At 41.9% G+C, this 18,099-nt stretch overlaps 1 protein-coding gene across 1 annotated transcript in view; it reads right to left on the bottom strand.

Annotated features, from left to right (window-relative positions):
* Positions 1–18,099, bottom strand: part of LOC110062953 (uncharacterized) — a 35,607-nt gene extending 17,508 nt beyond the window's left edge. Inside the window, exons 1-11 of the mRNA XM_089289794.1 lie at positions 17,487–18,099; positions 15,516–16,187; positions 13,779–13,925; positions 13,054–13,155; positions 11,159–11,370; positions 10,476–10,617; positions 9,408–9,922; positions 8,795–8,954; positions 7,418–7,584; positions 1,198–5,186; positions 195–822 (exon numbers count right to left, since the gene is read on the bottom strand). Coding sequence (XP_089145920.1) covers positions 195–822; positions 1,198–5,186; positions 7,418–7,584; positions 8,795–8,954; positions 9,408–9,922; positions 10,476–10,617; positions 11,159–11,370; positions 13,054–13,155; positions 13,779–13,925; positions 15,516–16,187; positions 17,487–18,006 — 7,254 coding nt within the window. The 5' untranslated portion in view covers positions 18,007–18,099. The remainder of the gene's footprint in view (positions 1–194; positions 823–1,197; positions 5,187–7,417; positions 7,585–8,794; positions 8,955–9,407; positions 9,923–10,475; positions 10,618–11,158; positions 11,371–13,053; positions 13,156–13,778; positions 13,926–15,515; positions 16,188–17,486) is intronic.

Consider the following 18,099-nt stretch of genomic DNA (forward strand, 5'->3'; position numbering starts at 1 on the left):
CCATGACTGCATTATAGACGCACTTGAACTTGGAAAACTAACCAGGCTAATTGATAGGTTTTGTGGCTCGATTTGACCATATGTTTCTATGGTGACAAGCCGTCGCCATAACCGTCACCCAGTCCCTTCCCCGGCGGATAACAGGGCCTCATGCCACCCTTCGAAATTTGTTTGCGATGGGCTGCCGTCCTTACCTGCACAGTAACAATAACTTGGGTGCTAGCATCGTCTTCGTCTCTGATTGTAATGATGACGTCGACCCCGAACTGGTGTTTGGCTGAGCCAAGGGGCAGCGTTATCGACGTCAAATTGTAACTCTGACCCACTGGCAAAGCGACGGTGGGGGAAATTGGGAGTTCACTTGCGTCGCAATCCAGTCTAACACCAACGCTGTATTTCAACTTGGTATCGTCAATCCATCCTGTGCAACCGATGGTGAAGTCAGGGCTAAACGCATAACCCAGCTGAGGCGTGACTTCACAAACGCCAAGCTTGGGAGGCTCGTTCACCTCCTTTTCCCACGCAGAAAACCCTTTCACATTACCCGCATTTGCAACCTCGCACTCCAAGCGGAATTTGTACCTGTATCCACCCATAAGCACCCCAGGTTTGACGGCAAGCATACGGCTGTTCAGAGCGGTGTTGACAAGACTGGTTGGGTCTGGGACCTCCTCCCAGCCAGTAGAATTCAGTACCAATATGATCCACTTGTATGTTACAGTCTGCGGAGGGCATGTCTCGCAAGTGGCCTCGCCGATCAAAGCTACTTTATACGAGGGGTTGATTTTTCCGTCGCAGTTTGGAACTTTCTCACTGGCACAACTGAAAGTTTCAAAAATGGAAGCATGATTGTCAGTCCATCGTGATTAAGCACATTTTTTCATGCACCTTTGATGTATTCCAATAGAAAGCAAAGCGTGCGTGAAGCGCAGTGGCTTCAACATGGGTTTGACTATAGCGAGCACTAACACATCCTGTGATTTTTTAAACCCAATCATAGTCCTTTACAGGACCCGGCACAGGAGCACCGCCCTGCAGGGAAATGAAGTTCATAACAACTGAAAGAAGAATCCCTAGTTTCCACTGATAATTAACCGCTATTACTACAATGTCCACATCTTAAGCTGCATACAAGAAGAGGACAAATTGCACCTATGGTAGGGAGGGTAGAGACGTTTGAGGGTAAGTAACACTTACCGGATTTCTACGGTGGGAGGGTCTCCTGCAGTCATTTGTAAACTTTTGCAAGCAACACTTTTCCGCGTAACTTTAGTGACTTGTACGCAAACATCATACTCCGAGTCGACTATCATCATAAGTGTGTTAAATGTTATCGATGGTTCGGATGTGTTTAATCTTCCCGCAGGATAGCCGAAGCAGCCATTCCCATAAGATGAAGTGGAGTTGGTTTGCGTTCCGTTATTAGTGTTGTTACCCGAACCAGACATATGAACTGGCGTTAGGGGATAAGCAGGGAGCTGGGTGCAGTTGTCCCTCAGGCCTTGGTCATAACTTCCTGTTTTAGCGCAAAACCAGCAATAGTGGAAGTCACTTGGATTGCTAACTTCCACGTCTGGATCCCTGGTCTGCGAACAACTTACAGTGGTATTTTTTCCATGTCCGACGGCGCTGGACGTTCCCCCGTCCATAACAGCTATGATGTCAGAAGGAACAATGTCAATGAATCCCTGGGAAGAGTTGAAAATTCCGTCAACTCCGACCATGAACACTGTGAAATCCAGACGATATTTCCCGTATGCTGGAAGGCCTCTTGCTGGAATGTTCAGCCTTGAATCCGTCAGTAAAACAGACTCCGATAATGTAACTTGGATGCAACTTTGATTGTGGCCGAAATGTCTACACACTTGCCAAAGAAAACCGGTCTCTTTTGTGGCTTCGCAGTCGATCTCTATGTCGTTCTTGATCAAAAACGCTTTCCTTTTGTAGTAAACCATTGCGTTAGAAGAGCTATTTCCGACCAACGACGGAAACATCGTAACGTTGGGGTAGCTGCAGGGTTTTGCTGCGACTACGGCCCATCTTGTTTTGTTGATCACGACAGTGGAGACTAAATTGCAAGCAATGAGAGAAAGGTTGTAAGCCATGTCCTTAGGGTAGGTATGCTCCCAAGAAAAACCAAAGGGATCTGAATTATCGGGCTCATCCGCGTGGCTTGTGGTACACGCTTCAGGACACAGTGTCGATGGATTTGTTTTGTTCATTATCATACGGTTGTCACTTGTGTTCACTATATAACACGAGTCAGTTCCAGCCTGGTCTAGGATAACATCAAATCTGATAGGCATGTCTAGTTTTACAGGACCGTTGTTTATGAACGCCTTAATTTTGATCATGCATTGTATGTCGACTGCCATAGTCGCGTTTCCATCGCTAACCGCATTTTTGGCCCCTACTGTGACAGTGTAACGATTAGGATTTGGATAAGTATGGTTCACGAAATTGTTTTTCGTCACAACACGGTTTCCATCTCCGAACTCGAACATGTAAGACACGTTAGTACCATTTCTTATGGAGGTGGTGAACAGGACTGGAAAGTCACACGGGAAGTAGGTGTTTTCTGGGCCCTTGCCTGGCTTCCCCTTGTCCTTCTCCGGTCCGGTATGGACATAAGACACTTCAAAATCTGTTATTGGCGTTTGAAGTTCAACTGCCGTTTCCAAGAAGGCGGTCTGTACTTCATTGACAACAGTAATATTCATGGTATAGGAGCCGTGAGATGGATAGCTGTGATTCAACACAAGAGGGGCGATAAAAGGTTGGTATAAAACTGAGCTTCCGTCACCAAAATGCACAGTGTAGTTTGAATTAGTCGGCGGTTCCTCACCTGGTAGAGTATCAATCGTAAAGGTGATCGTTCCTGGAGGAATATTCTGAGGACTGTTTGTGGTAAGAGTTAAATTGGGTGGGTTTTGTATACAGACTGAGACATCAAGGGTAAAGTTACTGACACTGTTGTTTCCAAAAAGGTAAACTATGAAATCACCATCGAATGCATACACGTGCTCGATTGTTATTACATCAGCAGGGAAAGGTCCTTGGTAAAATTGGTTTATAAGAGGAGAGCCATCGCTGAAATTCCACCAAAGACTAACGTTAGATCCCGCTGACATCTGAACGGAAAAGGCTGCTGTTGTTTGTACCTCAACGAACTTGGCGGAACGGTTTAGCGTTGTATTGGCTATTGGGGTGTCCACTAAGACGGGCAGAAGAATCGTTTGACGAGGCGTGACATAATTGACAGCTGTCACTTCAAGCTCATAGATGCCTATCACGGGCATCATCGCCGAGGTTATGACTGCTGAGCCGGATGTTGTATCTTGTGAAGTATCAACTGATGCATTGAAGGACATCCCGCTGATTACATGAGTGAAACTGACAGTAAAATTAGCGTTGGTACCTTTAGATGTGCTCCACGTTACGGAGAAATCCAATTGGAACTCTTCAGCTACTGGGTCGACTACCGTAAAGTCGGTTATTGGAACTTCCACGATGGCTATCGCTGTTGCTGTCGTGTTGTATAAGCGATTGGTACAGTTTATATCCACATTGTAGTGACCCACCGTGCTGTAATTCTTATGCGTAACATTGCCAAGTTGTTCGTGCCGAAATTCAATGACGCTGCCGTCGCCCCAGTCCCACGTGCAGATGAAGTCCGTTCCTTGGATAATGCTCAGCATGCAATGAGTGAGGTCGGTTAGATTAGTCAGAGAACACACTACGGTAAAGCCGACGAGCGGTTCCACTGGTTTGTGGACTTGAATCTCTTTGGAAGCGTTTTCCCTACTTACGTTGTTGTAAGCAGAAACGCTGACATTATAAAAAGCGTAGGTAGAATAGGAATGCTGAACTGTGAGCTCTGTGGTCGTAGTGACGGTACCGTCTCTAAAGTCAATAAAAAACTTGGCATTATTTCCCTGGATGACATTTAGTTGAATGGTCACCGTTTCGTTCACCTCGATATCCCTGTTGTCGTGGATGACGTCACAAGTCACTCCCATCAGGAGCAACTCGACTACAGCCAGGTCTTTAATTGAATCGTTGGACACGCAGTTAGACACGTTAATAGTCACCATATACTCTCCTATTGATGAATATGTGTGATTATTCATCGCGGCAAAGAGATACGCTACATCGAAAGAGCCATTATGAAAGGAGTTTCCATCGCCAAAATCTATTGTCATGTTAACACCGTTACCTTGTCTCATAATCCACTGAATAATTGTTGCTTTTCCAAGGGCCACTGGAAGGATAGATCCGTAAAAATCCAGACCTAGGATGGGATCTTGAACAATCACATCGCATGTCTTTATCACAAAGGAGATAATATTAGTAGCATAGAAAAAAATGTTATAAGAGCCGCTCAGATTATACACGGAACTGAACTGTAGATCGGAATCAAGAGTAACTTTGTGTACGGTTTGGTTTTTCCCGGCTCCAAAGTCGACAGCATAAGTGATATTGTGTCCTTTGTGAGGATGTATGGTGATTATATATGTAGCGTTCGTCGCTACAGCTTTAAGAGTTGTCCACGTCACGTTGTCCAGGCTCTCTGTCGCGGTAATGTTCGCAGTCAATTTCAACGCACTTCGCGTTCCGCGGACTGTAACTTCCTCGTGGTACTCCCCGATGGAGTAGTTGTGAGAAAAGCAAAACAACGAGGGAACTTGAACCACTGCTGCTAAAGAAAACTGCATTTGAAAGGAGCTGACTGGGGGAGAATTCCCGGTTGTGGTTAAAATTGAACCAAGACTAAGCTGCACATCATCGAAAGAAAATCCAGTAGCGTTCACTTCTTTGCTATCCCCACTGGGTCGCGACGTTATTTCTGCAAAACCACTTCCGTGGTATGTAAAACCTAGGATATCTCCCTCTTTGACGTCTACGCTGTTTTTCATGTCATCAAAATGGAAACTATGGCAACCACGTTTGGAAAGAAACACATGACTTTCAGTGATAAGCTCGTAGCTGTCGCTTAGAGATGCGCTTGGGATATATGCTGGCGTTATGTTATCGTCCGTGCAGATACCCATTGCTGTAGAAAACACTTGATTGGCCATACATGAAGACACGAATGCATTAACACAAGGTGTCAGACCAGCAACGCAGTTTCCAGTTAAATAGCAGTAACTGTTACTTGTGCCTTTACCACATACCGGGCGAAATACCTGAAAGTAAAAGAGAAAACAGAGCAACACAGGTTTGACGTCGCGAGTCCCAATCTGCTAAGAAAATGGCCGTTTTTATACTAGAGGGCGCATTATCCGTCCAGAAGGATAATGCGTCCTCGCCGTTTTTATACTTAAGACGCATTATCCGTCTGGACGAACTTGGGCAAACATTTGTAGTTTGTCTGGTTATGCGTGTCTAGTATACAGACGGGCACAAGACGAACTTTACTGCGAAATTCGTCTTGAACGACAAACTAGGAGAGATAGTTCGTCTAGACGTATAATACGTCTTGTGCCCGTCTTTATACTAGAGACGCATAACCAGACGAACTACAAATGTTTGCCCAAGTTCGACCAGACGGATAATGTGTCTTTAGTATAAAAACAGCCAATGAGTGCTTTTTAAATGATTCGACCAGATAAGGGTCGTGCGAGACTTACCTTGGCTCGAGCTAAACTCAAGTTACGAAAGGAAAACATATAATCATGCATTTCGGAGGTTGTCGACCTGTCTAAGGGAGAAAAGGTTTTGTGAAATTATTTTACTCATCCGTTTTCTCTTCTGTTCTCTTCTTCTCTTCCACTGAGAACATTTATTAAACAATTGAAACAGTGCTTCATAACATTACGAAATTCCTGGAATTTCGTCAGAAACACTCCGCTGTGTGTGTGATATTTTAAACTCTGGTTTTAATTTATAAGTAAAGGTTTTTTAAAACAATTTGAAGTAAAAACTAGCGGTAAAAGCGCGCGACGTTTCGATAAAAATTATTGCATAAGTATAAATATAAAACAAAGAAGTAAAAGTATGTAAGGTATGAAAATGTAAAAAAAGGGTGTTAAGAACAATAAAATGCACGCAAGAATAACACAATTAAACAGGATTTTAAAAAAAAACTTTCGCACGAATTGAGTCTGACTGTGCATTGAGACTTGCTCAGTTCATTAATAAAAAAAAACATTTCATAAATGAGACAGTCAAACTTGTTCTTGCACTTTTTTAAGGTGGTAACATTCTTTGTAAGGTCCTTAGGCACATAAGAATGTTTCGCACGAAAGTCTTTTCCAATGGAGGAAGACGCATTCTTGTACTCGTCTACGCGTTGATGCAAATGCCGCCGCGTGTAACCAACATAACCCGCATCACACAGGTAACATTTAAATTGGTAAACAAGGGATTGTTGGTTAACAATAGACGGCTTGACTTCACGCGGTTTCAGATGTTGTTTGATCTTGTGACCAACAAACGTGGGCTTTCGTGTGAAACACTCTTATGCGCCCAAGGATCTTACAGAGAATTTTACCACCTTAAAAAAGTTGCAAGACCAAGTTTGACTGTCTCATTTATGAAATGTTTTTTATTAATGACCTGAGACCAAGTCTCAAAGTACAGTCAGACTCAATTCGTGCGAAAGTTTTTATCCTTTTTAATTATGTTATTCTTGCATGCATTTTGTTCTTAACACCCTTTTTTACATTTTCATACTTTACATACTTTTACTTTTTTGTTTTATATTTATACTTATGCAAAAATTTTTATCCTCACATTTAAGCCTGTTATTATATGGCTCTGTCTCACAAGGACTGGAAACTACCGAATTCACGAATTTGATTGGCTGAAATCGATATTGAAAGCGGTCTAGATTTTCCCATCTAGATCGGCATCTAGACCGGTAATGTTTTGCCGTAAAAATGTTGCAAACTAAAATGCAAAGTCATGGACTGTTTTCATCTAACAATATTTATTTATGGAAGGGCCAAAAAGCCTGATGAGAAACAAAAAGTAAAGAGGACGAGCAAACATTAGCAGAATTTAATTTAGCTCATCGCCGTTCGCAAGCAAAATGACAGTTAGTACAAACCAGTTACATTAAACGGATTAAATTATTCTTGTTTGCGCCATATAATAAACATCTTATTAACCGAGCTAAGTCGGTCTGTATGGGAGAATCTTGACCTCGGTAATGGGTACAGACCTCACTACGTTCGGTCAGTACTCACGACCTCGGTCAAGATTTTCCCATACAGACCTCCTGCTCGGTAATAAGAGCTAAATAATGACCGAAGTTCGGTCGAAACGTCGAACGCTTTTACCGTTAGTTTTTACTTCAAATGGTTTCAATTTAATGTTTCAAATTGTTATGAAGCACTGTCTCTCTTGATTGCTGTATTGCATCCATTACGAAAGGCGAAAGTCTACCTTACAGTTCAAGTGTGACTGAGCATACCTGGAGGGTGACAAACCCACTAGTAACAGAACAAAGTCTCCAGCCCATAAGCTTGCCATCATCCTCGAACCTAGAACTGGGGATCAGCACTGTTTTGTTGGTGCTTTGACTCGGCACACTTACGGCTGGAATCGAGAACAGCTCCCCAACAAGGAAAGAACGAGCGTCTACGACAAGGAAACATAGCTGGGTCAACATGATGCAAAGTGATTATTAAGTTTGGGTAAATTCCCTTCAATTCTCGGGTTCAGAGGAGCCATATGCATATGCCTCATCAGTGTAGCAAAACTCCGCCTACTTAAGTCGCAGGTAGCCCCCCGCCCTCCCTCGTTCCTCGTCCAAAGCATTTTGCCGGAATGCCAATGGGCGAAGAGGTAAGCTCTGAGAGTCAAATGCCTTGTTTAAGGTCATTCCATTTGTGCGGGCCCAATAAAACGACGAACACTCGCAGAATTCAACATAGCAATTTAATCCGGTAGTATTACATCGAGAATTGTAATCCGACTCTTCAAGCAACAGAAAAATACACACGCACCAAGCACTCACACCCACACCCACTCGCATATAATTTAAATGTTCTACAGTCTCTTGGGACGTCTGATTGCACGCCCATAACGTGTCCTGTGTTTGACATCTTTGTCGGCTTCTACACCACTGAAATAGAACCTGCACTGAGATTTTTGTGAACCTTTGCTTATTGATTGTTTATATTATAGGAACTTAAATTTTGAAATAAAAATGAGGGGTCTCCATGTTCGTTTAGGAGCAACAGCACCTTGTTTATACCCAATAGATCCTTATGATAGCACCATGATTGTAGTCACGATTGCTTGCTAAATTCACGTTTCCGACGATTTTTGTTTGTTCTACACTGAGAATTGGTCCATATTTATTTTACACAGAGAAATTTATTACTCAGTTCAAAACAACAGAAAAAAATGATAGGTCACCATACTCGTTTGCGAGAAAATGACGATTTACCTCTATGGCGAGGTCCAGCCGTAAAGAAAAAGCCGCCATTTTCTAATGCGCGCGCCCTAATAACGCGTGAAATTATGCGCAGTAGGGATGCGCAATACAATACTGGGGAATGACTTTGACAACACAAGAAAATGAGCCCAGATTCGGTAGCAAATACTGCTCATAAGGTTGGGCGCAAGTGACTACAGGAGCACTTGATCTTTTTATTAGAGTGCAGTGCTTAGGCTGCCGTCTGAGACATGTAATCAAAGATCTCGTAATCACCAGGTCAAAGTTCAGACAGTTTGTTACGTCTTGAACCCGTGACGTGACTAGTTAGCGGGAAGCTATCGCTTAGGTACCGCCTGCCTTGAGTTAAGTTTGAAAACGGCGCAACAGTAAGGCATATCATCTTACCGTCCAGAGGTGTCGACATCTCACTGCCACCGGTGAATTTCGCTTCCAGGTACATGTTCGATCCTTGGTACACCGAGACAGGACAGCAGAATTCTTGATTTGCTTCCACGGCTGGTGGACAATTAAGCTCAAAATGCTCCACAGGAGAATATACATCCACCTGATTTACAAGAAGCATTTTGATTTAAAAATCAATAATTAACTAGTGATCTAGTGTTTCTCCCTAGCGCCAATGTACTTTTGCATTCGTTTTTCTATCGTCAATATCCAATACTCACGATTAAAAAGTGCTTTAAGTTCAGCCAGTTATTCTCTTCTGCGTTTGACAGCATGAGACATGCCTTCTTTTCTCAGTTTACACGGTCATTATCACCCCTTGGTTAGTATGGAACTGAACATTTATCGAAACTCTTTAAGCTAGTGGGTTATACCAGAAGTTTCTGGTAAAACTAACCTTAAAGAAAAGAAGAAAACAGAAAAACGAGAAGAAAAGAGAAGAGAGGAGAGAATAGAAAAGAGAGGATAGAAAACCACTAATTTGAAACAGAAATGGAAATGTGAACAATCATTGCATTCTAGACGTGTTTTCAAAACAACAGGCTGAGCAACTCACAGCCAATAAAGCTGACTTCACTTGCGCTTCACCGTATTCTCCTAACAAGGCATGACCATACACAATATGTTGTCCGTCTGAGTGATAAAGATACGACACCGACGTGTTCCCTGTGGTGAATACAGCGTCCTCGCCAAAGTCAAGCGTGTTTAAAGCGCCTGGGTAGCTGGAAATCTCGGCAGTTAATCTCTCATACACGGAAATGTTCGTTGGCATAGTTAATTCGAAAGAAAAATTATACGTTCCCAAAGCTGCGTATACGCTGTAAGCTTCTAGTCCGCCACAACGTAGCACTATGTTTCCTGTGCATGGTTCGTCGCACCATGGGTCTCCGACTTCGCTGTTCACGGCTACCGCGTCAGAACACCAACACTGCTCACCTTTCTTCAGGGCGGAGTACTGGTAACCAGCGCGGCCACAACAGGTCGTGCAGATCTCGGGGGTCAAAGAATCTAAAGCATAGTCTCCACACGGGTCGAACGTGCCTCCCGAGAGACAACCAATGTAATTCGTAGCTGCAATTTAAGAGAGTAACAACGGGAAGGCAATGTTTAAAAGACAAGGACACTAATCTCATTTACCTGCCGTAATCAATCAATTTAGCATCCCCGGCACTAATTTATTTTTGCCTTTGTAGCTCAAGAGCTGACGTTTACGTTTGGATCTGGCGCTCTTTTTTTGGCATAAGCGTCGGCCGGAATGCGAAACGACACGTCAATGAACCGTGAACAAAAGTTGCCCATAGTCATGGAAATAACACCATGCTCTTGATCTGGGCGAATCAATATGTTCGGTGTTACGTTCAGATAAGAGAGCAGACTTCATAATCCACTCGTCTAATCAGTCTATTCTTTGTCAACGTCATGAATGTTATTCACTATGGAGATTATTGGAAGGAAGTGTTCACTGAAATAAGAGCGCTTACTTAAAAGACGACACTCAATGGAGAGCGCTTATTAGAAAAGGAGGCGCTTAATAGAATCATTACGGTAGCTGTGACGTTTCTTGCGGACTTAACTGTATCTGACAGATTTACATTCTAGATGGTAGCCGCGATCGTTCACTAACCGGTAGGGTTGCCATAAACCTCTACTTTAAGCGCCGGCTCATTATACCAAGACTTGACGTAAAAGCGAACAAATCGAGCGTCGAAAGATGTAGCGATGGAGTGTTTTACTACACTGGTGGCGTCTGCGTTTCCTGTAAACACCTGTGTAAAGACAAGAAAGGAGACAAACGTCATGAAAATGGTTGGCCAAACAAACAGAAGACAGCACGAGAGCTAATGAGATCATTAAACGGGGCAAGGGGCAACAATAAGAAGATATAACGGAACGCTGATATGAACGCTAAATTCGATGGTGATTTCAGTTAGAAATCTTCTCTCGACCTAGTAGACTTATTGATAATAATCAATCAATAAATCAGCATCGAATTCAGTGACTCATGGCAACGAAGGAAAAGAACGCTGAGTGAGAATGTACAGCGTGCTAATTGTAACTCAGTTTACAAGAGCAATAGACCCAGCCCATGCGGAATTCTTATAATGGACAATGACAACTTGTAACACGAACTTTTAACTAAACATAGCTTAAGCGGTATCAGTGGTTTCATTTGTTACTATTTATTTGCAGGCAAACATTGCACACTAGATATGCTAAATTTGTAAAGCATAAAACACTTCAGACAAAACCTATGCACAATGTTAGCTCTTGCTGAATACGAATTGCGGACCTAGTTACTTTTCTTACCTTGATTGCGTCATTTTCTTTGTACTCTTGCCATATAGCCCCACTCTTGCTGTAGCTCACAGTGTATGACTGGCAGTATGATGACGTGCCATCATGTGATAGACCTTGTGTAGCTATTGCCTTGATCTTCTTAACTTGGTTCAAGTCCACCTGAAGCCACTGTTCACCTGCGGTGTACTGTGGTTTCCATGCAATTTCGTTCCACGTGCTTTCTAGAAAATGCGTTACAAGCAATACCCTTAGCTTGTTACGCCGCAAACTAAAAGCAACTAACGCAAAATATAAAATTACGCAAAATTTTGTCTTAACATTAACTCGAAATGCAAAACTTTTGACGACATGATACAATAGGCTATTTCCGAGGTAACTTGTGCCTCGGTTTCAAAACGAGTCCACGAGTCAAAAAATGAAAATGAACATGTAGACGGAGCACATTGTCACATCACTCAGGTATAAGGCAACTCAAAATAGCCTAAACATTAAACCGAAATGTAACAACTTTTGATGACATTTAGCAATTCTTAAACGTAAATTGAACAACTTTTTGAGGCAAAATCTTCAACGCTAAACGTAATATCACTGATGTCGAACACGCTAGCACTTTTGTCAACCAAGCAAACGTTGTCGGTCAAATTAAGTGGCTCATCACAAAGAACTTCACTTTCTTAGTTTACTTAACGATAAGCAAGCAAACAACAACAACAGCAGCAACAAACTTGCACAACATGCACGAGTAATAATAAATAGCTCACAGTTGAAGGTGTCTAAGGTCACAGACTTGAGAAAATTGCTTACATCTGCCTTATTGTACATACTCTTCTGAGTAGGTGGGCGACATTGATGTCAAGGTTTAGACTATCAAAGGCAAGTTGACGTAACCAAGTTTGTCAACTGCACAATAAGGATAATGATCTTTTAAAAACTTGACCGGTAATCATCTATCGAAAAGGTGGTTGCAATTTGCGTTAAAAAGTTGTTACGTTCATGTTAAGAAATTGTTCTAGAAATACATTTTAAAGAAATTTCAAAGAAATGCGTTAGTTGTTACATGCTGCGGCTATTTAGAGGAGATTTTAAGCTTTTTTCTGCGACCTTTCAAATTAATATCTCTTTACAGTTGCAAAAAGTATGTGAAATGATGTTGGCGTACATGTGATTGTGCAATTTAAAAGCCAGCGCATTAGCTGGTAGTCTATAACACAGCACGGCTGTTTACTTTCGTAAAACGCCTCACAAAATGGAGGAAAAAATGTCATCTTTGTTGTTTGTGCTCATAGAGCCTCGGTAGCCGCTAGAGAGGGATCTATTTTCAGCGACGAGTTCAAGCTTAAAGGAGCTAGGTCACATTATTTGGAGTAATTCTGTCCATTTTGGTTACTTATGACCTCTAAAATTCAAAGTGGCAGAAAGACAGTCTTCTATGGCCACATAACAAGCAAGAATGATATCCGAGCGTCATAAATACCACCTACATAGAAACTTAAATAAACTTGAAAAATGTCGGCCAGACGTTTTTCAAGTTTGTCCAAAGGCGATCCGTTTTAATCTTCCCTACTGTTGCCCGGAAGTATAAGAAAACACTTGTTGACGCCCACCCCCCCCCCCCCGTACCAGAGAGTTTTGTTTACCCCTCACTCCCAATTTGACTTTTCTTGCCCTTGACTATCAGCGTTAAAACGGATAACGACATCCGGATCTTATAACAGAGTAATAGCCAGTGATGGCCAGCATTTGATTTCCACCTACAAAGTTTATACACCTTCAACCAGATAAGTAACAATAATGATAGAAATATTCAACTCGGGATGCTGTCAAGATGTACGGGGAATTTCTCCGAACTAATATTAAAGTAAACGTATAGAACTCATTAAAAAGAAGAGATGTTTCGATCAAACCTGATGATGCTCGCCAAGTCAGTGCACTTCTGTTTGCGTCAAAGCCGATTGCAAACGAAGAAGCAGAAAAAAGTCCGGACGATCCTGTACCAACAAGTTTAGCTGCCAGAGAATTGTCAAACAAATGAAAAGTTATAAACTAGATTGCTTATGCGGTTCCTCTAGTGATATAACGGTGTAAGAAATACTGGAAACTACCAGGGATAAAATCATGTTAAAAATACCGGACTTTTCAGAGTCTCCCAGCGATAAACTCAAAAGGGAGGAAACCAAAACCAAAAAGGGAGGAATCTAGGATATAGTCACGTTACAAATGCCAGGATCTCCAACAATCTCCCTTTGATCAAGTTAAAATTTTCAGAATCATGGGTGGCACATTCACCAAGGAGAAACCATTATAGGGACTTTTAGATAATCTACCAGGACCAGAAAGGTGAAAAATTTCATCAGAGAAAACAAAATAACACGGACGATAGACATCTAATTCCTATATATTTACAGCGCACGGGAGTCTGGTAAGACGGGGGATAGAATTGTTCGTGTTCCGACTAACTATCTTCATGGTCCGAGCACGGGTGAAAACAGTACAGATCTGGCTCTCTACGTGACATAGAGTTGGCCATAACTGTATTAGGGTGAACACGGGGACCAATTTTACCTGCGCTGTGCCAAATGTTCCTTGTAGAGTAAACTCGCTTTTTGTGAACATGTCAGTTGATACTTACAACTATTGCTTCGCCCATCTGTTTTGAAACAAGCTCCGCTATCAGTCTGGTAGCAGCAGCCCAGTTGCTTGCAGTCATTCTCTGTTATGTGCACCCAACCGCATGTTAGACGATCGGCTGATTCAATACTAGCGCAAGGTGAATATTCTGACAAGGAACAAGAAGAAATATGCCTTAAGGTGGCTCAAAACAGTTTCTAGCAGTTAGATTGTGATGGGTCGTTTACAACTACTCTTTATCACTTGATGCTACAGTCATGGTATTAAAAAACTGCCCACCAATTTTCAAAAATTTAAGGTGGCTCTGACTCTATGTAGAGATCCTTTTAAAACTTTGCCAAGAGTTGCGTCTTATCATACTTATTAAAATTTGATAATATAAAAAAATTCCACCGTGAATTATAAGCCTCTAAAGCTGTAATTAAGGGTGTTTCTAGCAGGTCATACCGTTGCTATGGTAATCTAATGTTTCACAAAAATGATACCAACGTGTTAACCAATGACTGGGCAATTTTTTTGATACCATGATTTTAGCATCAAGTGATAAAAAGTGGTTATAATGACCCATCCAAATCTAACTGCTGGAAACTGTTTTGAGCCAACTTAAAGGGTTAAGGGTTTCACAGCTCGGCGCATATGAACGCTGAAACCTCAGTCTTTTTTATTTCATGGTCTGTGAAACAATCAATAGCGAGCTGATGACCTTAGCAGGAAATACTCCTTCGAAAACGTCGCGGAGAGACGCAATAACCCTGCGATGGAGCAGATTTTTCTCATTAGAATTCCTTTTGTATGTTCTGACCCTCATGCACCATTCAGTTCCATTGTTTATAAGCCAATAGGACGCGAGAACATTACCTGTGCAAGCTCAGATATAGTCTGTGATTATTGAACTACAGGTGGTTAAAAATATACTTTATGTACACGCCAAAGCTTAGGCCCCGTCCACACTAAGCCGGAGGAATTTGAGAACGGACGTTTCACTCTGAGGACCCATCAAATGTTTTCCGTCCACACTACGCCAGAGGAATTTAAAAACGGAGATTTCACTCCGAAAACGCCTCAAATGTTTTCCGTCCACACTACGCCAGAGGAATTTAAAAACGGAGGTTTCACTCCGAAAACGAATCAAATGTTTTCCGTCCACAAGGAAAAACGGAGGTTTCACTCTGCAAACGCATCAAATGTTTTCTGTCCACACTGCATTGGAAGACTTGGATGTGAGGAAAACTCGGTCAGGAAAATCACGTGATTATCATGACGCCATCAATTTCGAAAAGCTCCGTTTTTAAAATGTCTTCCGTCCACACAAAAACGAAAAGTCGGCGTTTTCAAATTCCTCCCGTTTGAAGAGCTTTTTCGAAAAGCTCCGTTCGAAAAGCTTTAGACCAAAACCGAAACCAGGTTTCGAAAAGCTCGTGATGGATTAGTGCGGACGGGGGACGCTGCCTTAGGCATGCGCCGAACCTTGAAACTACCCCTTAAAACCAATGAGTTAGGCAGCTGAAATAGCAAAACATAAGTCGAGAATTGAACCAGAGGTGTGCACATTCTGTCACGGCAGTTTCTTCATTGCACAGTAAACAAAAAAAAAAACAAATAAACAAACATACTCACAAATACACAAATAAATTAAAAATAAACAAATGGAAAGAAACAACTATCTAACAAATAAACCAAACGAACAAACAACTAGCAAACATTGCTAATCAAACAAACAAATAAATAAATAACCCACCTGGCTGCAATCCAAAGCAATGGAATGCTGTCCTCATTTCGTAACTATCCAAAGGTCTTTTCCAGATGACAACATGGCTGAGTCTGCCATCAGACTGGCCACCTTCGGGACGCACTCCGGCAAGAAGATGTGAATACTTTTCCCCATGTCTAGCCGAAGACACACGACTGCCCCAAAATTGCTCCGCTCCGTTGACAACAAGCAGTGGCTTTTGGCCTCTTTCCCAGCTTACGAACACGTGGTAATGCGTCTGTGAAACTATTGGCACACTCACTTGACCGTATTCATAAGTCGAGTAAATCCGAGCCGTCAGCAGAGAGGTGGATGTCTGGTAAAAAATTGTCATACCTCTATCATTATCTCTTTCCGCAGTGTGTAAAATGTCAGTGTCTTTACCGTCCACTACATAAACCCAGAAACCAATTGTGATTCCTCTGTGGCAATATGCAGCGTCCCCAATGCAATCGCCATAAAAATCTCCAAAGTCAATGGACTTGTTCTCCGCACTGTTAAGCTTTACGCCTCTCATCTGCATACCTTGATAGACAGGACCCACTGAGTAGCCGTCCTGTACGGTTACCTTGCCGTGCTTTAAACCTATCAAGTCATAAACGTTGCCTGCAATTGATTTGTCCAGAGGCCAGTAGTGATCCGCGTCCTTGTAGCATTTGTCTGTAAAAGGTAAGTTCAAGTCAAGGTGTTTTCCGTGGCAAATGGCTTATTACAAAAATCGCCGCAGTTTGGATAGTGTGATCCTCCGGGTGAGGGTAGTTTTGAAAAGAACTGCTGTTGGTTTGCGACGTTTTGGCAACCTGATCGCCAATAAGTCATTGACTTCCGCTCAGGTTGTCGAAACGTTAGTCACCAACAGCAGTTCTTTTCAGAATTAGCCTCACCCCAACGATCCCTCTATACAAATTAACTACTGATACTCCTGAGTTCAGACCATTCACTAGGTAAATAGGAGTGTTTCTACTCTCCATGCGTGGATTCCTTGTCTATTGTAAATTGTTTCCGCGGAAGTTCTTCAGAGCATTACCCATCTATCAATTCGCTGGTACCTAATTACACTGGCCTTATGCACCACATGGCGCGGAGAGGCTTAAGTTCGAAAAAAATATATAATAACAAAATTAAGGAGCTATCGATTCTTTGTGCCTTTTTGCCTTTTTGCAATTTTATGGACCGGTTTGGTGCAACTTTTACAACACTGCCTATGAAGAAATTCATGTACCGTTATCCTTTGGAAACGTGTTACGAAGTTAAGCACATAAATGTACATGGATTTTTTTGGAGACACTTCCGACAACAAATAACAGAAAACGTAACAGAAACAGTTTTTATGGACAGTTTCTTTTTTAAGTCAAAAAACAATGCTGCAAAGTTGTTTTTACTTGGGAAAGTTAATGAGCGGTGCATTCAAGCTGAACCTCTCAGGAAAACAACCAAAAATATTTGTTACATGCTTCCAGGCTCAACTATCTTTATGTCAGACCAGCCAAAATCTAACAACACGTTTTCTTAATTCGTATTCGATGGTTCGCAAACGACAATGAGGTTTATTATAGTTAGGTTATATTAGCATCTGCCCTTCACATAGAATGGGGGCGATCCTCGCTCAATAAACAGGCATGTGAATTTAACGCTATTACTTAAATTTACAACTTTATTCATATCTTTTCTCTCCCTCTTTTCTTAAGTCTAGTATTATTTATTACAGTATGTAATTTCTGTCAGATATTCAGGTAACCTTCTTCACATATTATTTGTAATAAGCTACGTTATTCCATTACTGTAATTTTCTATCACCTTTTGCATATTAAGTCTGTGTCACTTGTAAACATCCTGAAACTGATGCATGCTGGACACGGAGTATCCGAAACATGTCTTTCAGATTTGAGAGTGTGTGCATTTTCCTCAAATGTGTAATATTAAATAGCAAATTAAGAGCAAGAATGGATTTGGACTCACTTGCTTTGTTGAAGAGAAGGAAGAGCGTTTTTTCGTTGGGATCCGCCGTAAACGAAACGTAGCTAACGGAAATAGGAGAAGGGTCATTCCATTGAAGAAGAGTCTCGTTCCCAGATCCCAGCACCAGGTTGCTCGAGCGGACGTCAATCCAGAAGTAACGCATTTGACTTTTGTTTAAAACGTTTGGTGTATTTGCTGTTATTTTCGACGACTCGGATTGGCCTTCATCAGAACGATAAAGTTGTGATGACTGAGCTTTACCAATGCTAAAGCGATACCTAGCTGAGGCTACCTGTGGTTTTTGATAAAGTGTTAAAGAAACTTCATCGGCGCTGGCTACCGACAACACGATAGTTTTCCCGAAAAGAGGATGTATTTCCGAGGTTTTTCCTGCTGGAAGTTCCACCCTGCTACAAAGTTTATCTGAAAAAGAAGTGAATAGTTTGAACATCAGAAACATTTGAGCTCGCTTAGTAAGTCTTAGAATTATCACTCTAAATCCTTGAACGAAAAAATCCATTCTGTTCTCTGGCTTGAAATCAAATGGTTTAAAAATTCCAGACAATAATTTTGGCGCATGATCAAAAGGGAAATCAATCAACGAAGAGTAATG

This window comes from Orbicella faveolata, unplaced genomic scaffold, assembly GCF_042242905.1.
Source record: "Orbicella faveolata isolate gen_17 unplaced genomic scaffold, um_ofav_v1 contig_2, whole genome shotgun sequence".
Taxonomy (NCBI): Eukaryota; Metazoa; Cnidaria; class Anthozoa; order Scleractinia; family Merulinidae; genus Orbicella; species Orbicella faveolata.